The sequence below is a fragment of the Oryzias melastigma genome, linkage group LG4 (genome assembly GCF_002922805.2).
Source record: "Oryzias melastigma strain HK-1 linkage group LG4, ASM292280v2, whole genome shotgun sequence".
Classification (NCBI taxonomy): Eukaryota; Metazoa; Chordata; class Actinopteri; order Beloniformes; family Adrianichthyidae; genus Oryzias; species Oryzias melastigma.
This window is the reverse complement of record NC_050515.1, coordinates 8,188,487-8,206,230: the sequence shown is the minus strand read 5'-3', so window position 1 is coordinate 8,206,230 and position 17,744 is coordinate 8,188,487. Positions and strand designations below refer to the sequence as shown.

Here is a 17,744-nt window from a genome sequence, read left to right as displayed (position 1 = left end):
TACTACATGCTGCATTAACATATACATGGGCAAGTTAATGGCTCATCAGTGACCCACCATGACACAACAATGGGCTCTCGGACTAAGGGGGGGGGACTCTTTCCTGCGCAAATTTGCGCAGGCTTAGGAATTCTAGTGTTAAAAATCAGACAATGGGATTTTTTTTTATTTTGTCTCTCATAGTTGAGGTATATGAAAATTACAGACCTCTCTTATCTTTTTAAGTGGGAGAACTTGTACATTTGGTGGCTGACTAAATACTTTTTGCGCCACTGTACTTCTTGTGCCAGTTTTTGTATTCATACACAACTTTGTCTTGTGTATTTTCTTGTGAATAATCAAGATGGAAAGAGGAAAAAAAAGAAGTAAAGTTGACAAAGTATGAAGCTGCAAATCAGGCACCATGAAGCCAAAACAACCATAAACCAAAATAAACTAAGATAATCTAGGAGCTGGAGTGAGATGAAGCTGGAAAATGGTTCTTTAGAGGAAAAAGAAAATGCTGCTGTACATAAAGCTTGTTGGCAGAAAGATATTATTACTGAAAATGACAAAATGATGTGGAAAATATATGGTTTCTATTATAGGTCAGAACTTACCAAAGAAACTCATTGGAGGAATTTTTTGAGGAACGCCGTCTTTCCAACTTCCATTTTCTGTTGCCGTTTTTCTCAGGGTTGGGATTCAGTTCTTCCCATTTATCTAATGAACCAACTGGTGACAAGAATGTGACAGAAGATAGCAATAGATTTTTTATAAAATAGTTCATTTGCATAAACTGAATGTTAATAATAAAGGTTGAAAGAATGCAGGTTGATTGGTTAGCCCTCACATTTTCCCATCCCCAGATCTGGTCCTCCTTGCAAAAATGTAGGAATTTGATATTTAAAAATGCTTCTGTTTATGACAACTCTACAATTTTTTTGCATTGTTTATACATTCATTTATCAGTGTAAAAAGTACAAACATAAAAAAATAGTATTTCATTTTGTAAAACTTCATGTTCTGAAACAAACGAGTTTGAAGATTTGAACCTTATAAAGTTATTTTTTTAGTAAAAGTCTGAGTTAGTTATTTTTTATTAATTGAGCCCCATGAGTGTAATCCCTCTCCCTGTGGTTGGTTCATTCTTTTCTCGTCTCAAATCCAATATTATTGGATTGTTGTTTTGAATGTTTGGAGTTGAATTCTGTCATACGATAAATTGGTTTGATTCCTGTTGTTTGTGTGGGTCACTTCCTGGAGAATAGACTGAAATATAATGAGGTAGACGAATCTATAGACAAAGTTTTATGTGACAAAACAAATAAAATGAGTGGCTCAACTTTTAATTAGTGTGACAAAAGACTTTTTGTTGCGAGTCCCCACCTGAATCCAGCGACCGCCTCTCTGTGGTTCGCATGCTCGATCCCGTTTGTTCCACCTCCACCTGGATCAGCTCCGTCTCATCCGTCTTTTTCTTGTGTGAATTGTTCTTCTGCCCGTCACACCGGGACGACAAGAGGCTATTCCTGTCCTTGCTGTTCTTTCTTTCACTCGGTTCACTGAGATCCAGCAGATCTAGTGTTGAAGACAAAACTGCAGACAGATTAAAGACAAGTCAGCACGGATCCTTTATGAATAATGCAATATAAATACACTCTATAAGACAAAGTAAATGATGACTGTATATACAAAAGTATAAAAATGACATGGAATGTGTTGTTTACTAAATGCTGTGCAAGAAAGCAATGCAAAGTTTGTCACTTTTCCCACAAAAAAAGTTGCAAATTGCTTAACAACGCAGGTCAAAACATTTTATAAGAGTAGGATAAAGCAAAAAATAGTGTTAAGAATAAAATAAAACATAAAATAGCAAAATCTTGCTCACTTAAACCCACACATAGCTAAAATTCTGCTGAAATATAAAGGTCTCACGGTGTTAAAAGCCTCAATTAAACCTGAAAATTTGAAAAACTTAATTCTAAAAAAGAATTAGAGAGCTGCTAAAACTTCAGTGATGTGTGTTCTTTTAATAGTTTGGGTTAAAAAGTGTGTGTCAAAGTCTGAACAGCCTGGAGGAGATTCAGTTTCTTTTGGCTTAAATGAGTCAAACCGTCCAGGAGTGAAAGAGTGAAGGCACAAATAATTATTTAAACTTCCACCTTTGTTACCAGAGACCATAACTCAATAAACGTTTAAAAAATTGACCTTTTAGAGTCAATATTATTACAGGAATACAGGAAAAGTGATTGATTATTGGTTACTTTATGTTATATAGGTCAGTTTTGGCAGAAACCAGATTATAAAACATCTGATTTTTTTGTAATACACTTATTAATTAATGATTAAAAATAAAATAAAACGTAAAACATTCTAAACAGAGATGAATTAATACATGGTGTGGGGTAAAAGTTTTGCTTAAGAAAACTGATTGCAAAAATACCCAAATAACAAGATTGAAGCAGAAAAACATCCCATTTCTGAAGTGATTGGTGTAGAAATACTAATACAAAATAAATTAAATAATTTGACCAATTATCTCTGGCTCTGTGGCTTTACTTAAAAACTGCTCTCCTGATTACATTTTTGATTTCTTTCAGATTTCAAACATTTGAGCAGAAAACTACAAAGTGTCAAGTGATGAATAGAAGACCAGAATGTTTTAGTGCTTTTAAATGTCAGCTTTTACGCTCAAAAGTCATTGAATTTCTGTCTTCAGAGAAATTGGAATTCAAAGGTGATAACTGCAATAATATGACCTAGATGAATAACAATCTTCAGTTACGTCGTGGTAACACTTTAAAATGTGGGTTTGAGGGGGGTTAAAACAAAGAAAAATCCAAATAACATTCTTGTGTCTCACTTACTTTGCCCTTTCTTATAAAAGTCTCACTCCAACTATTTTTTAAATCTATTTTCAAAGTGGTCATTTAATGCAGTTTTTAGCCAAAATTAAGGTAAGACTTATTTTATTCAAAGCGGCAGAAGTTCATTGCCTCTAAGTTTTTGCAGAACTTTTGGTACTGAAGTAACGTTCCCCCGAAATCCCATCATTCCCTTGTTTATACTCTCCCCTGCTAGCTTACCTCGCGCCCCCAAGCTAATATTAGCGTTGCAACAAAAATGACGAGCAATACAGGAGCAATCCAGCTGTACAGAAATTGATTATTTAAAATAAAAAATTTACAGGATGCACCAAGATAATGATTACAATAAGAAGTCTGAAGGAAACCAATAAAAAACAGTTAAAAACATCCGCATTTGGCTCACCCATTCTAGTTCCTGTGTCACAACTGAGAACTTTTCAAATCAGGGGTTTTAATCTGATCTTTATCAATCACTATTTGAATCAAGAAATACCCAAAAATGGAATTTTAATCTTAAATTCCTAAATAAATGTCCTCCATCATAAGAAAAATGCCACAAGAACTTGATAAAAACACCAAAAATATGATTTTCATTGGAGTCGGTCTTTAACATTCTTTGTTGTTTAGGCGTTCACTATTAACTTAACATGATCTTATATCTTATATAACAATAAAATTAAGCTTAAAATAGTGTTTTTGAGTATTTTTTTATCATTTAAATTGTTGTGAATCAGGGGTAGACAAACAAGTACAGTAGAAGTAGAGATGTAGGTGCTACAACCACAAGCTCCTTTGCTCTGCTCCATTCTGATGCATCCACTTGTAGACAACTATCAGTCCAAGTCTTTGTTTTCCTCGTCTGATTTGGCTTCTGGTTTGAATGTGCTGCTGTAGCTCATATATTGCTTGCCATTTTGTTGCATTAGTAAGGTTAGATAGTAGATGTGAGGAGCTGTAAGTTAGCGGGAGAGCGTTTAAATGGAAGGATGTCTGGAAGCAGGGGCGGATTTACTCCTCGCCACCAACTCTGAGGAAAATTTCGGATGAACTCCTGCTGCTCTGCAGAAACTATGTCCTTGAAAAGTACATAAAAGTTTCTTGATTTTAGCTAAAAACAGCAAAATCATAACTAAGAACGATTTTAAAATAGATCAAAAAGATGATTGGATTGGGACTTTTGTAATGTTCTTTTCCTAATTACTCATATAAAACTTTGTAGTTTAAGTATCAATTTAAATAATATTAATAATAAAAAATCCTTGGAGGTTAATATCTTTAATTGTGCAGCCAAAAGGTGCTGATCTAACTTAACTTTTTTTTTTTTTTTTTAAATAAAATCTTGTATAAAATTCAGTTTTCTATTTGCTGTAATTCAATGGGTATTCAAGACAACAAGTTGTAGGATAATCTAGGTTAAGTGCTGGAACTCTGATAAAACAGTCTAATTATACACTGATTACTCACAAAATCATATAGTCGATCACTCATCTCCAGGGACCCTGACTGTGTTTCTTGGACTGGGAACGCTCAAACCTGCAGGCACTTCTGTGTATAATTGGCGTGCTGCTGCTTCAGGGGAACCGACAGAGCGTTTGTTGACTGAAACTCATCATGATAGGAGAATATGTTCATCTTCTATGCGTTGTGCACTTCAGATGACATCCACAATTGCAAATCAAAGGAAGCACTCTCATGAGGGTGTTTGAATGAACAGTTTCCACATCAATGAAAGGAGCACAGGCGCGGCATGAAAAGGCACAGATGTCATGAGTGTTTGTCACTCTGTGCCTCCTTGACATAATAGGATTTGGAGGAGGTGTGGGAAATAAGTGTTTTGGAAGTTTGTTTTTTCATTTTCATCTTGATGTTGTAACACAAGATGAAACTAATTCAGCTTAATTCTAAGTTAAACCTGAGTTAACTCAACATTACTCAACCAGCGAAAAGCTGTTTTTTTTATCACAACCTCTTTCATACATCATCATATTACCTTTTTTTTTAGGTATTTTCCAATAATAATTTGATTAAAAATAACTATTTATTCAATATTCGCCAGCGATACAATTCATGTGTTGTTCCTCTTTCCCACTCCTGGGTGGGAGCGTGGGAGATTTCTGATTCCTGGTGGATCGTCTGTTCTCCTGTTCTTGGCCGTGGACCACGCCTCTGGCTCGTCATGGCTGTGGACCTCGCACCCACCGTCTCCCAGTTCTATCTAGATGAACACTATTCAATTATGCAATTGTAGAGTTAGATACGCTAATTCCTCTTTAACAGTCCTGGTACATTACCTGTCCGTCCTGAGAGAGGATCTCTCCTTCATGTGGACATCCCAGAGTTTTCTTCTTTTTTTCATGGAATCAGGTTTTTTTAGGAGTTTTTCCTTACTGGGAAGGAGGGTCTAAGGCAGGGGTGTCAAACTCAATCGCACAAGGGGCCAAAATCTAAACATAACTTAGGTTGTGGGCCGAACAGGAAAAACATTTATTGAAAACTCAAAAACTAAATATTTAAAATTTTAAAACCATAACTTTTTAGGGTAATTATGAACTATACATAATTATTCCCTGTGATAATGCTAGTGTGAATGCTGAATTTGGCCGCTGAAGATGCTAGTGCTGATAGCTGAAAATGCTGAAATTGATAGATAAAAAATGCTGAAGTTGATAGTTGTAATCACTTAAACTAATAGCGTAAAACGCTGAAGCAGATTGCTAGATAAAATATTAGCTAAATGCCAAATAAGCCTGAAAAACAAAACAAACAAAAAAAACTTAGGTTAGCCAAAACAGCTAGTATGTATCTGAAAAAATAGCTAAACTTCAAATTTGCCTATAAAGCTGAAAAAAGCCTAAATTAGCCAAAACAGCAAGCATATAAATATGAGCCTAACTCCAAAATTGCCTAAAAAACAAAAAAAAAAAAAACATCTAAATTAGCTAAAGCAGTAGCTGAAATATTAGCTAAACTCCAATATAGCCTAAAAAAATCTTAGTATTTGCCAAAATAGTCCGAAAAGCTAGCGGCACATCCATTTTTAGAAATTTAAAACTGTAACTTTTTAACATAATTATGAATAAAGACTGGCAGGAATATTAATCCAGAATAAATCAGCTTAAATCTAAAATAACTTTCAATATTTTACTCTCCATTAAAAAATATATTTTGTCAAAATGATACTAGTTAAGAATTAGCAAAAGATAACATCAGGTCATTAAAAGCAATAAAATAAAATGATCTGGAGGGCCGATATAATTACCCAATGGGCCGGATCCGGCCCCGGGCCTTGTCTTCGTTCGACACCTGTGGTCTAAGGGCAGGTATAACCAGTTTACTTTAGTCTGTTCAGTCTAGTTTAGCACCCAGCTATAGCTTGTATAATATGACCAACTTTCTTTTGTACAAATACCAGTTTGAAGTCTAAAGAAACTATTATAAAGTACAAATAATATTGAATTGAATTGAACCCTCTCCTGTTAGCTTACAGATCCTCACAACAGCAAGCTAACATTAGTGTAGCGAGATTTGAATTAAAAAATGCCCAGAAACGCATTTTAATCATAAATTATTTTATAAATGTCCTCCATTATGAGAGAAATGCTACAAGAACATGTTAAAAACACGATTTTTTTAATTGGAGTGGGTCTTTAAATGTCTACATAACTTAAAAAAAAGGCTGACACAATCACATAATTTCTATTCCTTAGATAAACTTTAAAAGCTTCACCTAATGTCATGGCTTGTGTCTTTGGTTGGGTTACATTGGGATTTTTTTTATTTTTTTATTTCTGTTTTGGTTTTAGTGCAGATCGGGTTTTTATCATCAAACTTATTGGATCTACTTTCTGGTATTTGCTGAGTTTCTCCATAACATTTAGAAGATTTCTTGCTGCTCAGACAGTACTTTATATTAGGAGTCAAATGAAGACCAAGTGAGGACCAGACGGTACTAAAAAACTTAAAGCCTCAAATTCCTAAATCAGTATGCTAGAATGCTTCAGATTAAAAGCAGAGAGCCTCCACATGCTTTTAACCTACATTGTGGTTTTGCTCCACCTCGCATGCACAAACTGAAACAACCTTCTGAATACTTCTTCAACACAGTGACGTCTTTAAGAGTTTATAAATGTGGTTTGTAATATTTGTTTTTGGACTGTCCTTCATTTATTTATCATTTTTGAAAAAAATGTACCATTTTAATTCATCTTGAGGGCAGACTTGTTATCATAGAGGGCTTTTGAAAATCACTCCTACCCAGACGTTTACATGTCGGTACAGAGGAGACGCCAAAATTGTGTTAAACAACTGTTCATCAAAGAGCTATAATCTACTGCAGTGAGGAACAGAGTGCTCCTCCATAACACTGCTGCTCAGCCTGCTGCCAGTCACAATCATCTCACGAGTCACACTTATGTGAATACTTTAATGTCAAAGAGAATTCTTTTTTTTTTTTAGAAGTGGTCATTGTAAACCCAAAGATAAATATTGTTTTACTTTTCAGTTCAAAAGTTAAAAAGCATTTTTCATCAATTACAGGAAGTGACTGATAAACGTGCCGCTTCATATCAAACTACTGCTCGCTCGTCTGCCACGAATGCAAAACTCTCGGTGCTGAACTGACAAATATTTAGGCCTTAAAAGCTTTGAGGGTATTGAGGGATGCAGTACGTGAGTCAATGCATCAGAAATGCTCACAAGTCCAAGTCTTTCAATTTAATTTCAAGTCAAATCCAAAGTATTTAACAGTTCCTAGTCAAGTCTCAAGTCTTCTGCTGCGTTTACACTGAATGGGATTTTTACAGCAGAGGTGTTCAGTTTTGGGCGTCGGGCACAATTTCGGTATCTTGTCACGGCAAATCCATAGTTGAAGAAATCTGAACTTTGGCAAAGAAGATGTCATGTCAACCAATCAGGAACTCAGCTTTGGGTACGTGTTGATGACACGATCAGCAGATAGAGCTGGTCGTTCTCGTTCTGAACGCTGATATTTTGCTTATTTGCATCGAGATTATAGTAAAAAGGTCCTCTAATTTTTTTGCATTTTTCCCTCTTCTGAATAATGCGAGATAGCATGTCTTCAAACTGGGTCACTGAGACACGGAAGAACCACCGAAAGTGACCATCATCCTGCTGCAGGGGTGGACCTCACCATACGACATGGAGACGTGTTTACCAATACTTTTGTAGAATTCTTCAAATAAATAATCCTTTTGACTTCGTCCATGTCTTCCATGCATTGTAAATGAGTTGTACACAGAAACTACTCCATGTAGCGATCAGGCTAAAAACATTTGACAGTAGCTCCTCCCACAAACATCTGGGGCATCAAGTTTATAAACACATTTTTGGACAAGAGCGCAATTCAGATATCCAAAGCTGCTTTTCTCTGGGTCATGATGATGGCGTTAACAGTGGAAGGGTTAAAAAGCCTTTCTGGTGTTGAAGAGCTAATGCAAAAGCTTTATGAAAAGAGCTTTTATTTTTAGACCTGACAGCAAAAGGAAAAAAAGTCCTTTAGGCCAATTCTCAAGTCAAGTTCTAAGTCTTTGAATGTCAAACTTTAGTGACTTTTAGTCTAAAGCGCAAATCAAACTTCTCCTCTTTTATGCTGCCTTTAAAAGCTAATTTAGAAAATCTGTTTGTGGTATGTCGTCAAAAATTGTGTAATATTGTCAAGAAACAATCCATTGTGGTTTTGCTTTTTTACTTACTTGGTTAAAAAAGTATGAATGAATGCACTGCTGTGTGTCAAAGATGTTCGTACTCTGAGCTCTAAAATCAAGTTTTAATACTTGAATGTAATCATGAGCAAATATAAACAACAAAACTTCTGTTTTAAACTTCGGAAAGTAGCAAACAAACTAAAAGGGGACTTAAAACAAGTTAAGATCATCACCCTTTGAGTGGATCCATTCATGTCATGCAGCTTTTATGGAGAATATCACACATTCATTTAAAAATATATAAATATTTTGTTAAATGTTTCTAGAATTTCAGAATATATGAAGTGTGAAAAGAGAAAACAGCTCGTCTTTATTCAAATATTAAGCAGAAAAATACATTTTGTTGAAGCTTTTTTTCCATTTTAAGCATTTTGAGGTTTATGAGAAGTCGTGTTCCGGCTGTGTCACTGTCAGCTCAGACAGCAGGAGTTTCCCACGATATTTCTCTCTTATTCACGACTCAGCCCAGTGGGTGGGAAGTTCACAGAAGACACATGTTGACTGAAGTTCAGTTCTGCAAACTGTTATGAAAATGATGGTGAAGCTCATTGATCAGGCCTCCATCCACGTGGAAAGAAAGATGACATTTGGCATCTGTTGAAGTAAGTTTAGCTCATTTATTTCTGCAAAGTTAAAAAGGTTGTTGTGAACGTGGGCCGGGTACAAATGCACATTTTAAAAGGCAAGTTTGAAGCAAATTATTAGTTTAGCCACTTCTTTTTTCATCTCCTGAGGATATGTAGATGAAATCCAAATTAATAAGAAAAGTACTGCATCCTTCAGCTAAATGTGTTAAAGTTTATGCTGTCAGATCTCTTTAAATACTTAAAAAAACAGTCTCTTTGTGTTTTCAGTAGAATTGAGTTTAAAAATATTCAAATTCATTTATCCATCCATCTTACAAACCATTTGAATCCCTCTTGGGGTCACAGGGCTGCTGGAGCCTATCCCAGCTACTATTTCAAGTGGAGTACACCCTAAACAGGTCACCAGTTCTACGGGGTTCCATTTGTGCCTAAAATATTTTTTGTCAAATGTCCATGTCTTTGGTTCATTGTCTTTGTCTGTGGTCTACTGTCTATGAATACTAAGCACGTTTATTGAACATTTGTACTACGGAGCAACATCGTAAGTGTGTCCATTCTTCATTGATTATTGCTTTGCATTTGTTTTGTAATGCTTTTAATGTTTGTAATGCAACTGTTGCAATGGTTGTTTGTAGGGCTGTCAGATTTGTCGCGTTAAAAACGCGTTAATTTGACATGTGCCGACAATTGTTTTGACGCATTAATTGCAGATTTTCTCATACGTGCCTTTCGATACCGCGCGCGCGGGCGTCCCGCCCTTTAACTCACCGGCTGCTCTCACTCGATCACGGGTGGGTCTCCAACCACCGAGCTGCGAGCTAAAACCGGCCGGCGCTAGGACCTGGAGAGCTCCTGCACCCTAACCCGGCTCCGGTTCGCGTCCAAAGTGTTATGGAAATTTGATTTTTGATGTTTTTTATTTTATTTTACTGAACGTTGATTGAAGTTTTGAATTTAAAATGCCCTTCACTTGCACTTGGGCTTTTGTTAGGCATTTTATGTTACAGCCTTTTATTGTTAAGAAAGTTTATCTCAATACAGTGTTACAAAATAAAGTATTTCTGATGAAAACTATACATTTGACCATTCTTGTTTTCATAATTAATGTAGAACTGCTAAATTCCATGAAACACATATTTTTTTTCCTAAAAAAGGGCCACATATTAATTTGCGATTAATTGCGAGTTAGCTATGGACAATGCGATTAATCGCGATTAAAATTTTTAATCGTCTGACAGCTCTAGTTGTTTGTTGTTTGCAACATCATAAGATTTGTCCTTGGTAACTGTTGAGAATGTATGTTAAGAAAGGTCCCAGCTGGAATGTGAACCAGGGCTTTCTCGTTGTGAGGCTCAATGCATCTTTTTGCCATGAATTCCAGCACTAAACTACTACAAATACCAAAGAAAGGATGTCATAAAATCTTCACAAATGCAAGTTGTTGGTCAGAAACATACCAGCTGTGTTGGAGGTCACTGGTCGGGAAACTCCATCACATTTGGTCTCGCAGAGGAAGTCGTCTATGGAAGGGCTTAGAAGTGGCCGGCTCTCTTGTTGCTCGCTCACCAGCTGAAAGGACAAACGAGGCAGACAGCTTAGACTCAGAGTTTTCACTTTTTTTCCATTAAATGATTTTACTTTGGTTTGGTGATTTCAACTACAACCTTATTTCTATTTGGATGAACGCTCAGTTATTTTAGCTTTCTATTTTAATTAGTAGGTTAAAACAATAACTTGATTCATTTTTATGGTAATTTTTATTGGTAATTAATCGTTTATAGTATTGTCTCTTTTGGCAATTAGAATATTATCAACACAATGGAGGTGTCACAACATTTTAATCAGCTATTAGTTGTCATTTTATACTCCAATTGAAAATATATATATATATATATATATATATATATATATATATTTTTTTTTTTTTTTTGCATCCTTTTGCAGACATCCACGTGCAGCTCCAGAACAGGTCACATCCAGTAAATTATTATAGCTCTGTATGCAGCTGGGTACAATTTGTCAGGTAATGTGTCATAATTTGGAGGTAAAAACAGGTTTTGTCTCATAAAGGTAGGTAAGCCTCCACCACTACAACTGCAGTCTGAGGATGTGAAAACGGTCGGGAGGAAACGTGACATTTGCTTGTGTCACTCTTCAGGCAGTGCTTGCAAGCAGAATTTTAATGAAGGTGCAAAAGTTTAATTACCTAGCATGAAATGGACTGTACACAAGCTGCCATATGGTTGATGGAAAGTGCTGAATGGGTTTTGGCCACATAAATATGCTGATTAGCAGTGGCAGGTGTTCATTACATATGCTTTCTCTCTATTTATCTATCTATCTGTCTGTCTGCTGATTATGAAACAACCCTGTTGGCCTTCATTTAGCAGGAAACACTGAAGGAGTAAAATGTGAGGAACAAGCAGTAATCCATAGTAATTGTACTTCTATAGTCTGATTTTTTTGTTGTTGTTTAAAGATCCACATATTGGGATACCATTCATTTTGTCGTATGGAGTGATTTGTGCCACCATATTTTGAACAAAAGTCACAGTTTTAGATAAAATTTTTCTAAATTGCAAACATAATGTAACGTTTTAAGATCAATACTTTATAAGTTGCAAATGAAAATATTAAATATTTCCTCTCAAAAACGTTTTTGCTTTAAAAAACCTTTTTTTTGCTTTCAAAAACGTTTTTTTTTCTTTCAAAAACTTTTTTGGGGTTTTCAAAAACATTTATTTTTGCCTTTCAAAAACGTATCTTTTTTTCTTTAAAAAAATATAAAAAAATATAAATATATTTACATTTTTTTGGCTTTCAAAAACTTTTTCTTGCTTAAAATTTTCTTTTTTGCTTTCAAAAACTTGTGTTTTTTGGCTTTCAAAAACATATTTATTTTTACTTTCAAAAACTTTTTGCTTTCAAAAACTTTTTTTGCTTTCAAAAACTTTTTTTCTTTTGCTTTCAATTTTTTTTCTATAAAAACATTTTTTTTGCTTTTAGAAATTATTTTATTCTTTCAAAAAGTTTTTTTTCCTTTCAAAAACTTTTTTTTGGTTTTCAAAAATGTTTTTTTTTTTGGCTTTCAAAACTGTATCATTGTTTCTTTTAAAAAGTTTTTTGTATTATTTTTACACTTTTTTTTGGCTTTCTTGCTTAAAATTGTCTTTTTTGCTTTAAAAAACTTTTATTTTTTGCTTTCATAAACTTTTTTTTCTTTGCAACACAAATTTCTTCATATACGTTCTCCCTCATCTTTGATTTTCACACCTAAGTTCCAAATGCTACCTTTAGAAGTTTGAATCCATGTATGATACTGACGTAGGTCCTGAATTGGCTGTCCAAAGTCTAGTCCTGAAGAGAAAAATGGATCTGAACTACAACATTATAAAGCAGAATCTACTTCCATACTGTCAGATGTTCTAATGTACATGTTTCATTCATTTCTATTAAATATAACATTTTGCTACTTTTATTCAACACTCCATGCATGCTTGAATATTTTTTCTGTAATAAATATTCCTTCCCGGCAAATATCCACAAGAGATATTTGCATTTTAGCAAAGAGAATGAAGCACAAATTCAACTTTTGCAGTAGAATCCCATTTAAAAAAGTTCTCTACCTGGTTGTGTTTGACAGTTTGTCTTGTACTGGAAGAAGGCTGATCCAGCAGAAGAAACCAGGGAGCGTTTTTCTTTTTTTTTTTTTTTTTCTCGCTGTTCTGATGTCAGAACAATGATGCGGTTCAAAGGAGGAGGTCTCACGGTGCAAAGAAACCTGGTTTCACCTCCAGCAGCTGCTTTTCCCTTCTTTTTGCTGAGCCCTACTAATTATAGGAAGGGAACGCACGTAGATGGACTGAAAAGCCAGACTTGAGTAATTTGCAGCATCTGCTGGCTCATGCTGGTTCTAAGTGCAGACCAAGAAAGTGCTGAGTCAGTTAAAGATAAGCGTGATGTCAGAGAGGCATCTGTACAAAATCTGAATAAAAAGCTGCCGTTTTTGATGAATATAGAAGTCACGTAAAAGCGCTTTTTTTGCCTTAACAAAAAAAAAATTCTGTCAACAAAAACAGAACCTGGAAATATATAACCTAAGTATAGAATTTGTATAAAAATTGGTTAAATAGAATGACTCAGTCGGGATTAAAATGTTTTTTCCTCTCCAAATACATCCAGTGTAGTGTAAGGCAGTGGTCCTAAAGTGGACCGTGGACCAGTACCGGTGTCAGAGGAACAGCTGACACTGAAAGAAAAAAATACGACCAATTTTTTTAAGTTTTATTTTGAAAATCTACTAGATTCTCCCCACCACATCAGACTCATTCTTGACCATGTCAAGTTGCTTGATCACGTGTTAATAATCCATCCACTCCTTTCTTACTTCTCACTTACTGTGCTAACATTTTGGCAAGAATCTGACAATTTTTCACTTTTTTTTAAGAGTATAACAACAAAAACTGAGAGGCTGACTGAACCAATGAGCCTGAACATTTAACACAAGCCTGTTCTCACAAAATCTTGTTGTTCTGGTGCTAAAAAGATGGCTGCCAACCAGCGATCGGGGGTTTAGAAGAAAACTAGATGCTGAAGAACGCGCTCGAATAATTAATTAAATATCATCTTGTCAGCATTTTACATCAATATGTAATATTCCAATATATCACCAGATCGATTTTTCCCTACACCCCTAGTGCCAACCACTAAATTAAAACCCCCAAGCTATAACAAAGTTAACAACAACACATTTTGAAAGTTTCTTCTTTCGGAAAAGATCCTTAAAAAAGTAAATTTTACAGATTTAAACCAGGAGACTTTACTACACATATGGATTTATTACGACAGTTGTTCCCACAGACCATAATGATGCTTAAAATTCAACCGGCTGTCTAGTGTTACAAGCCTGCTGCTAATAAGTTGCTCAGATGGTGGCTTCACATTTAAAATTATATTTAGAAAATAGCATTTTTAGCTACCTTATTTTATGTTTACATAAACTCTACCCTCAAAAACTTTAGGAAAACTGGAGGCATAATGAAAGTCCGAGCCTAAAAACATTTAGAAGCCACTGGTGTAGGGTATTACCTATACATTTTTTAGATTTATCAATTATGATTGCTATAATCCAATTCAGTCCAGATATTTCAAGTAAAGTCAGATTATCTTAATTGTGTGCTAATTGACCACATAAATCCTCCGATTACATGGAAGGTGAGCAAAAGTTGACTTTTATTTTGTAGTGGGTTGTTTTCAGTTTTTCTGAGACACACAGGGTTCAGCTTCTTCCTTTATAGTTTTCTTTTTTAAGATACTATATTATATAGTTCCTCATTTTTCATCTTCCAGGTAAAAATGGTGGAAATTTCCCAGCTTTTCTGAATATTTTATTTTTCTTTCAAATTTAATTTCCTGTGGATCTGTACTTTGATCCAATTTAAAAAAAAAAATCTTTCCTCTGAACGTTTTGTATCGGTTCAATTATTTTAATTTGGATTTTTTTGTTTTTACTGTATAATAACATTCACATTATATTTGATACATTCATTTCTGAGACCCCTAACTTCCTTAAAACTTTCCTTAAACCTAAAATCGTATCAAACTTGGTCCATGTTTTTCTGCCCTGTAGTTCATCATCATTCCACTAGGGGCAGTGTAAGGGCTTTTCCTGCTCATTTCAAAATGGCTGCTTCCGTGAAATCTCAAAAACACTTTTGGATGGAAAATTTTAGCACATTTTCAACACTTTATGGGTAGAATATCTCATCATGTCGTTTAATTTTTTAAATGATGACTTTTTGTATTGAAAGAACGAAAAATGTGTTGATAATTATTTTTTTACAATACAATTCCAAGTAAAAAGTTCATTTATAAAAATGCATTTTTTTAAATGAACACTCATGTCAATATTTTTATATTTTGAACTAACATCGTGAGAAAAAGTGCCAATTTACCCAATTTTTTTTTTCTTTTGAAATATACTTTTGTCAAGTCTTTTAAGTAGTGGGCTTTGCAGAGTAAAATAATATTCAAATTGAACTGTTTTTCTAATATTTTTTAATCAAATCAATTTGAAATACTTTTGTTTTATGAATGTTAATAATATTAAGATGTATAGTGGATTTTAGGAGATACAGTTTTGGTATAACCACTACCAAAAATCATCATAATTTGATTCTGCATTTAAAAAAATGATTTCTTTTAATACTTCATCACTTTGTTGTTGTCTACAAACTTCCTCTGGACTTACTCAGCCATTTGGTGCCAGTCATGTGCTTTTCAGAAAAACCCATTGAGCTGGAGTCTTTACAATGTAAATGAAATTCATGAATGGACATACTCTAAGAACAGAGTGGATGATGAGCTAAAATAATATCTGTCGCAGGATGACATCTTGTGTGATGCTTTCAAAGCTTTCACTGCATTTGCTAGTAACAGTCTGAGCAACATCCTCTTTGTGTGACCCAGTAGATTACCTCTGATTGTTCCTTTCTGTGCTCGAGGGACGCTCTGGGCCTGTAATCATGGGTGTTGCAACCTTCCATTGCATGTTAGAATAAAAAAACTTTTTCTGTCTTTGCAAACAAGAAACTGCTGACAGTATTATGGGTAACAGCCTTGTCATTTTGGCACTGAAAGCACATTTTCAGGAAATGTGGCGACCCTTAAAACTGTAAAAATAGGAAAATTGTTCTGATAAATGGCTGCAAGACTGGCAATTAATCAACGTACAGGACAAAATATTTAGACGAGAAGATTCTAACTTCTGTCATCCTGATTTTGAATGAGTTTTTATTCAATTAAATTAATCATTTATGCACTTTTTTACATTACAATACGCAGGAAAAAATAGCCAAAATAGCTGGAGATATGTGGGATATTTAAAGTTTGCCCTTTTTGTGCAAGAATGCAGATTTTTGTTGCTGCTCTCCTTCCTGCAAACCATTTTAGCATTTTGTTTACAAGTGCTTTAAGCAATAATCTTGATAATTATGTAATGGAAAACTTCCTCTAATTGTGCCGCTTGGGCTCGACTCCAAGAGGTTTCTCAGATGTTGCTGTCAGGGGAGCGGTGTACCAGTTAGGCTCCTCGTAGCCTTGGAGGAGTGGAGGATGAAGTGAGGAGAGGGAAGGTGGAGCGGATGGAAAAAAGGAGGATAAGAGGGAAGTTCATTAAACAAAAAAATCAAAGCAGGTTTTAGGTAGAACTTGAAGGCTAAATGTGTGACCTACTATATTGGAATTGCAAAACAAAATCTTAATTTCTCTGAAATAACATCAACATGATGTGTTAAGGAGTTAGCTTGACTTTAGACTTGAACTTTTACAGCAATAATATGACCTATTCTTGAAAAAAATCTGTTTAAAGATGGTTTTTATGTTGCTTTTCTTCTCTTTCTCATTTTTTGTGGAATCCCCTGTTTGGTATATTCATATTTTTCTTTGTTTACAAGACTTTAAATTAAGATTTAAATTTAATTTTTATGAATTGTTTATCCTTTTTCTCATTTATATAGATCTTCTAACATTTAATACATTTTATTTTAAGGATGGACAGCAGAAATCGTGTGTTTTTGACCAATAAAGCTGAAGGTATGTTTTATACGAAAACATTAACGCTATAATAAACTTTAACAAATATAGCAAACTGTTCCAGAATGTTTTTGAGTTATGATATAAGTTAAAGTAGTTGTTTGCACAAAAGGCTGCATTGTCTTACAAGATAAACTATAAGATTCTTTTTGACATTTTCTTTAATATTTAAACAAAAATGCATACAGTTTATATGTGCACAATGAAATAAGAAGAAATCATAATTAGTAATTAGTGTACATGTCAGTCATTACATTAATCCCCTGCAAGCACTTTTCTGTCCTCCGGAAAACTTAAAAGAAGAAAAATCTCTATTTCCTTAAGTTCTTTTTCTCTGTCAGTCCTCATTTTCCTCATGTTTTTAACTGAAAAAGAATTAAAAGTTTATAACTTTCGCTCCAGTCTTAAGCTTGTCTTTTTCATGTTTTATTCCTCTTCATAAGGCTGTGATTGCCTCGTTACTCTTATAAATCTAGTTTACAAAAAGAAGCACATAATGTTTAGCACATGGAAGTAATATTTTTTAAATCTACAAATCTTGATTTAATAAAGCGATGCATCAGTAACTCATTAAAGCTTTGTCTTTAAATGGATTATATGTGCAATATGTGCGCAATTATGCTTGTTTTATGAAGTTAGAAAACAGTTCTGTTTGTATTTTTTCCCTCTTGGGAATAAAACTAAAAATAAACTTGACTAAACAAACAAATACATGAAAATTAATATTTATAATTTTACTTACACACTATCTATTTTAGATAAGTATTTTTTCAGTTCTATCTCTAACTGAACTGCCTTGCAGTAGTGGTTTAGTGTTTTACAGATAATAATATAAATAAATGAACCACATCTGTCTCATTTAAGAGAAAAGACAGGAAGTAGTTCAGCTAAGAGAGACGGAGAGACTGTCCTTGTTTTCTATTTCTATGACTGGGCGCTGTAAGTAAAAGGAATGAGGACAACAAACCATCACAAAAACATTATGCGTTTAT

At 34.3% G+C, this 17,744-nt stretch overlaps 1 protein-coding gene and 1 long non-coding RNA gene across 2 annotated transcripts in view; one reads left to right on the top strand and one right to left on the bottom strand.

Annotated features, from left to right (window-relative positions):
- Nucleotides 1–17,744, bottom strand: part of pex5la (peroxisomal biogenesis factor 5-like a) — a 105,430-nt gene that overhangs the window by 44,362 nt on the left and 43,324 nt on the right. The window contains exons 3-5 of the mRNA XM_024278765.2: nucleotides 10,617–10,728; nucleotides 1,369–1,578; nucleotides 600–714 (exon numbers count right to left, since the gene is read on the bottom strand). Coding sequence (XP_024134533.1) covers nucleotides 600–714; nucleotides 1,369–1,578; nucleotides 10,617–10,728 — 437 coding nt within the window. The remainder of the gene's footprint in view (nucleotides 1–599; nucleotides 715–1,368; nucleotides 1,579–10,616; nucleotides 10,729–17,744) is intronic.
- LOC112150433 overlaps nucleotides 1–17,744 on the top strand; it is a 69,870-nt gene that overhangs the window by 34,614 nt on the left and 17,512 nt on the right. The window lies entirely within an intron of this gene.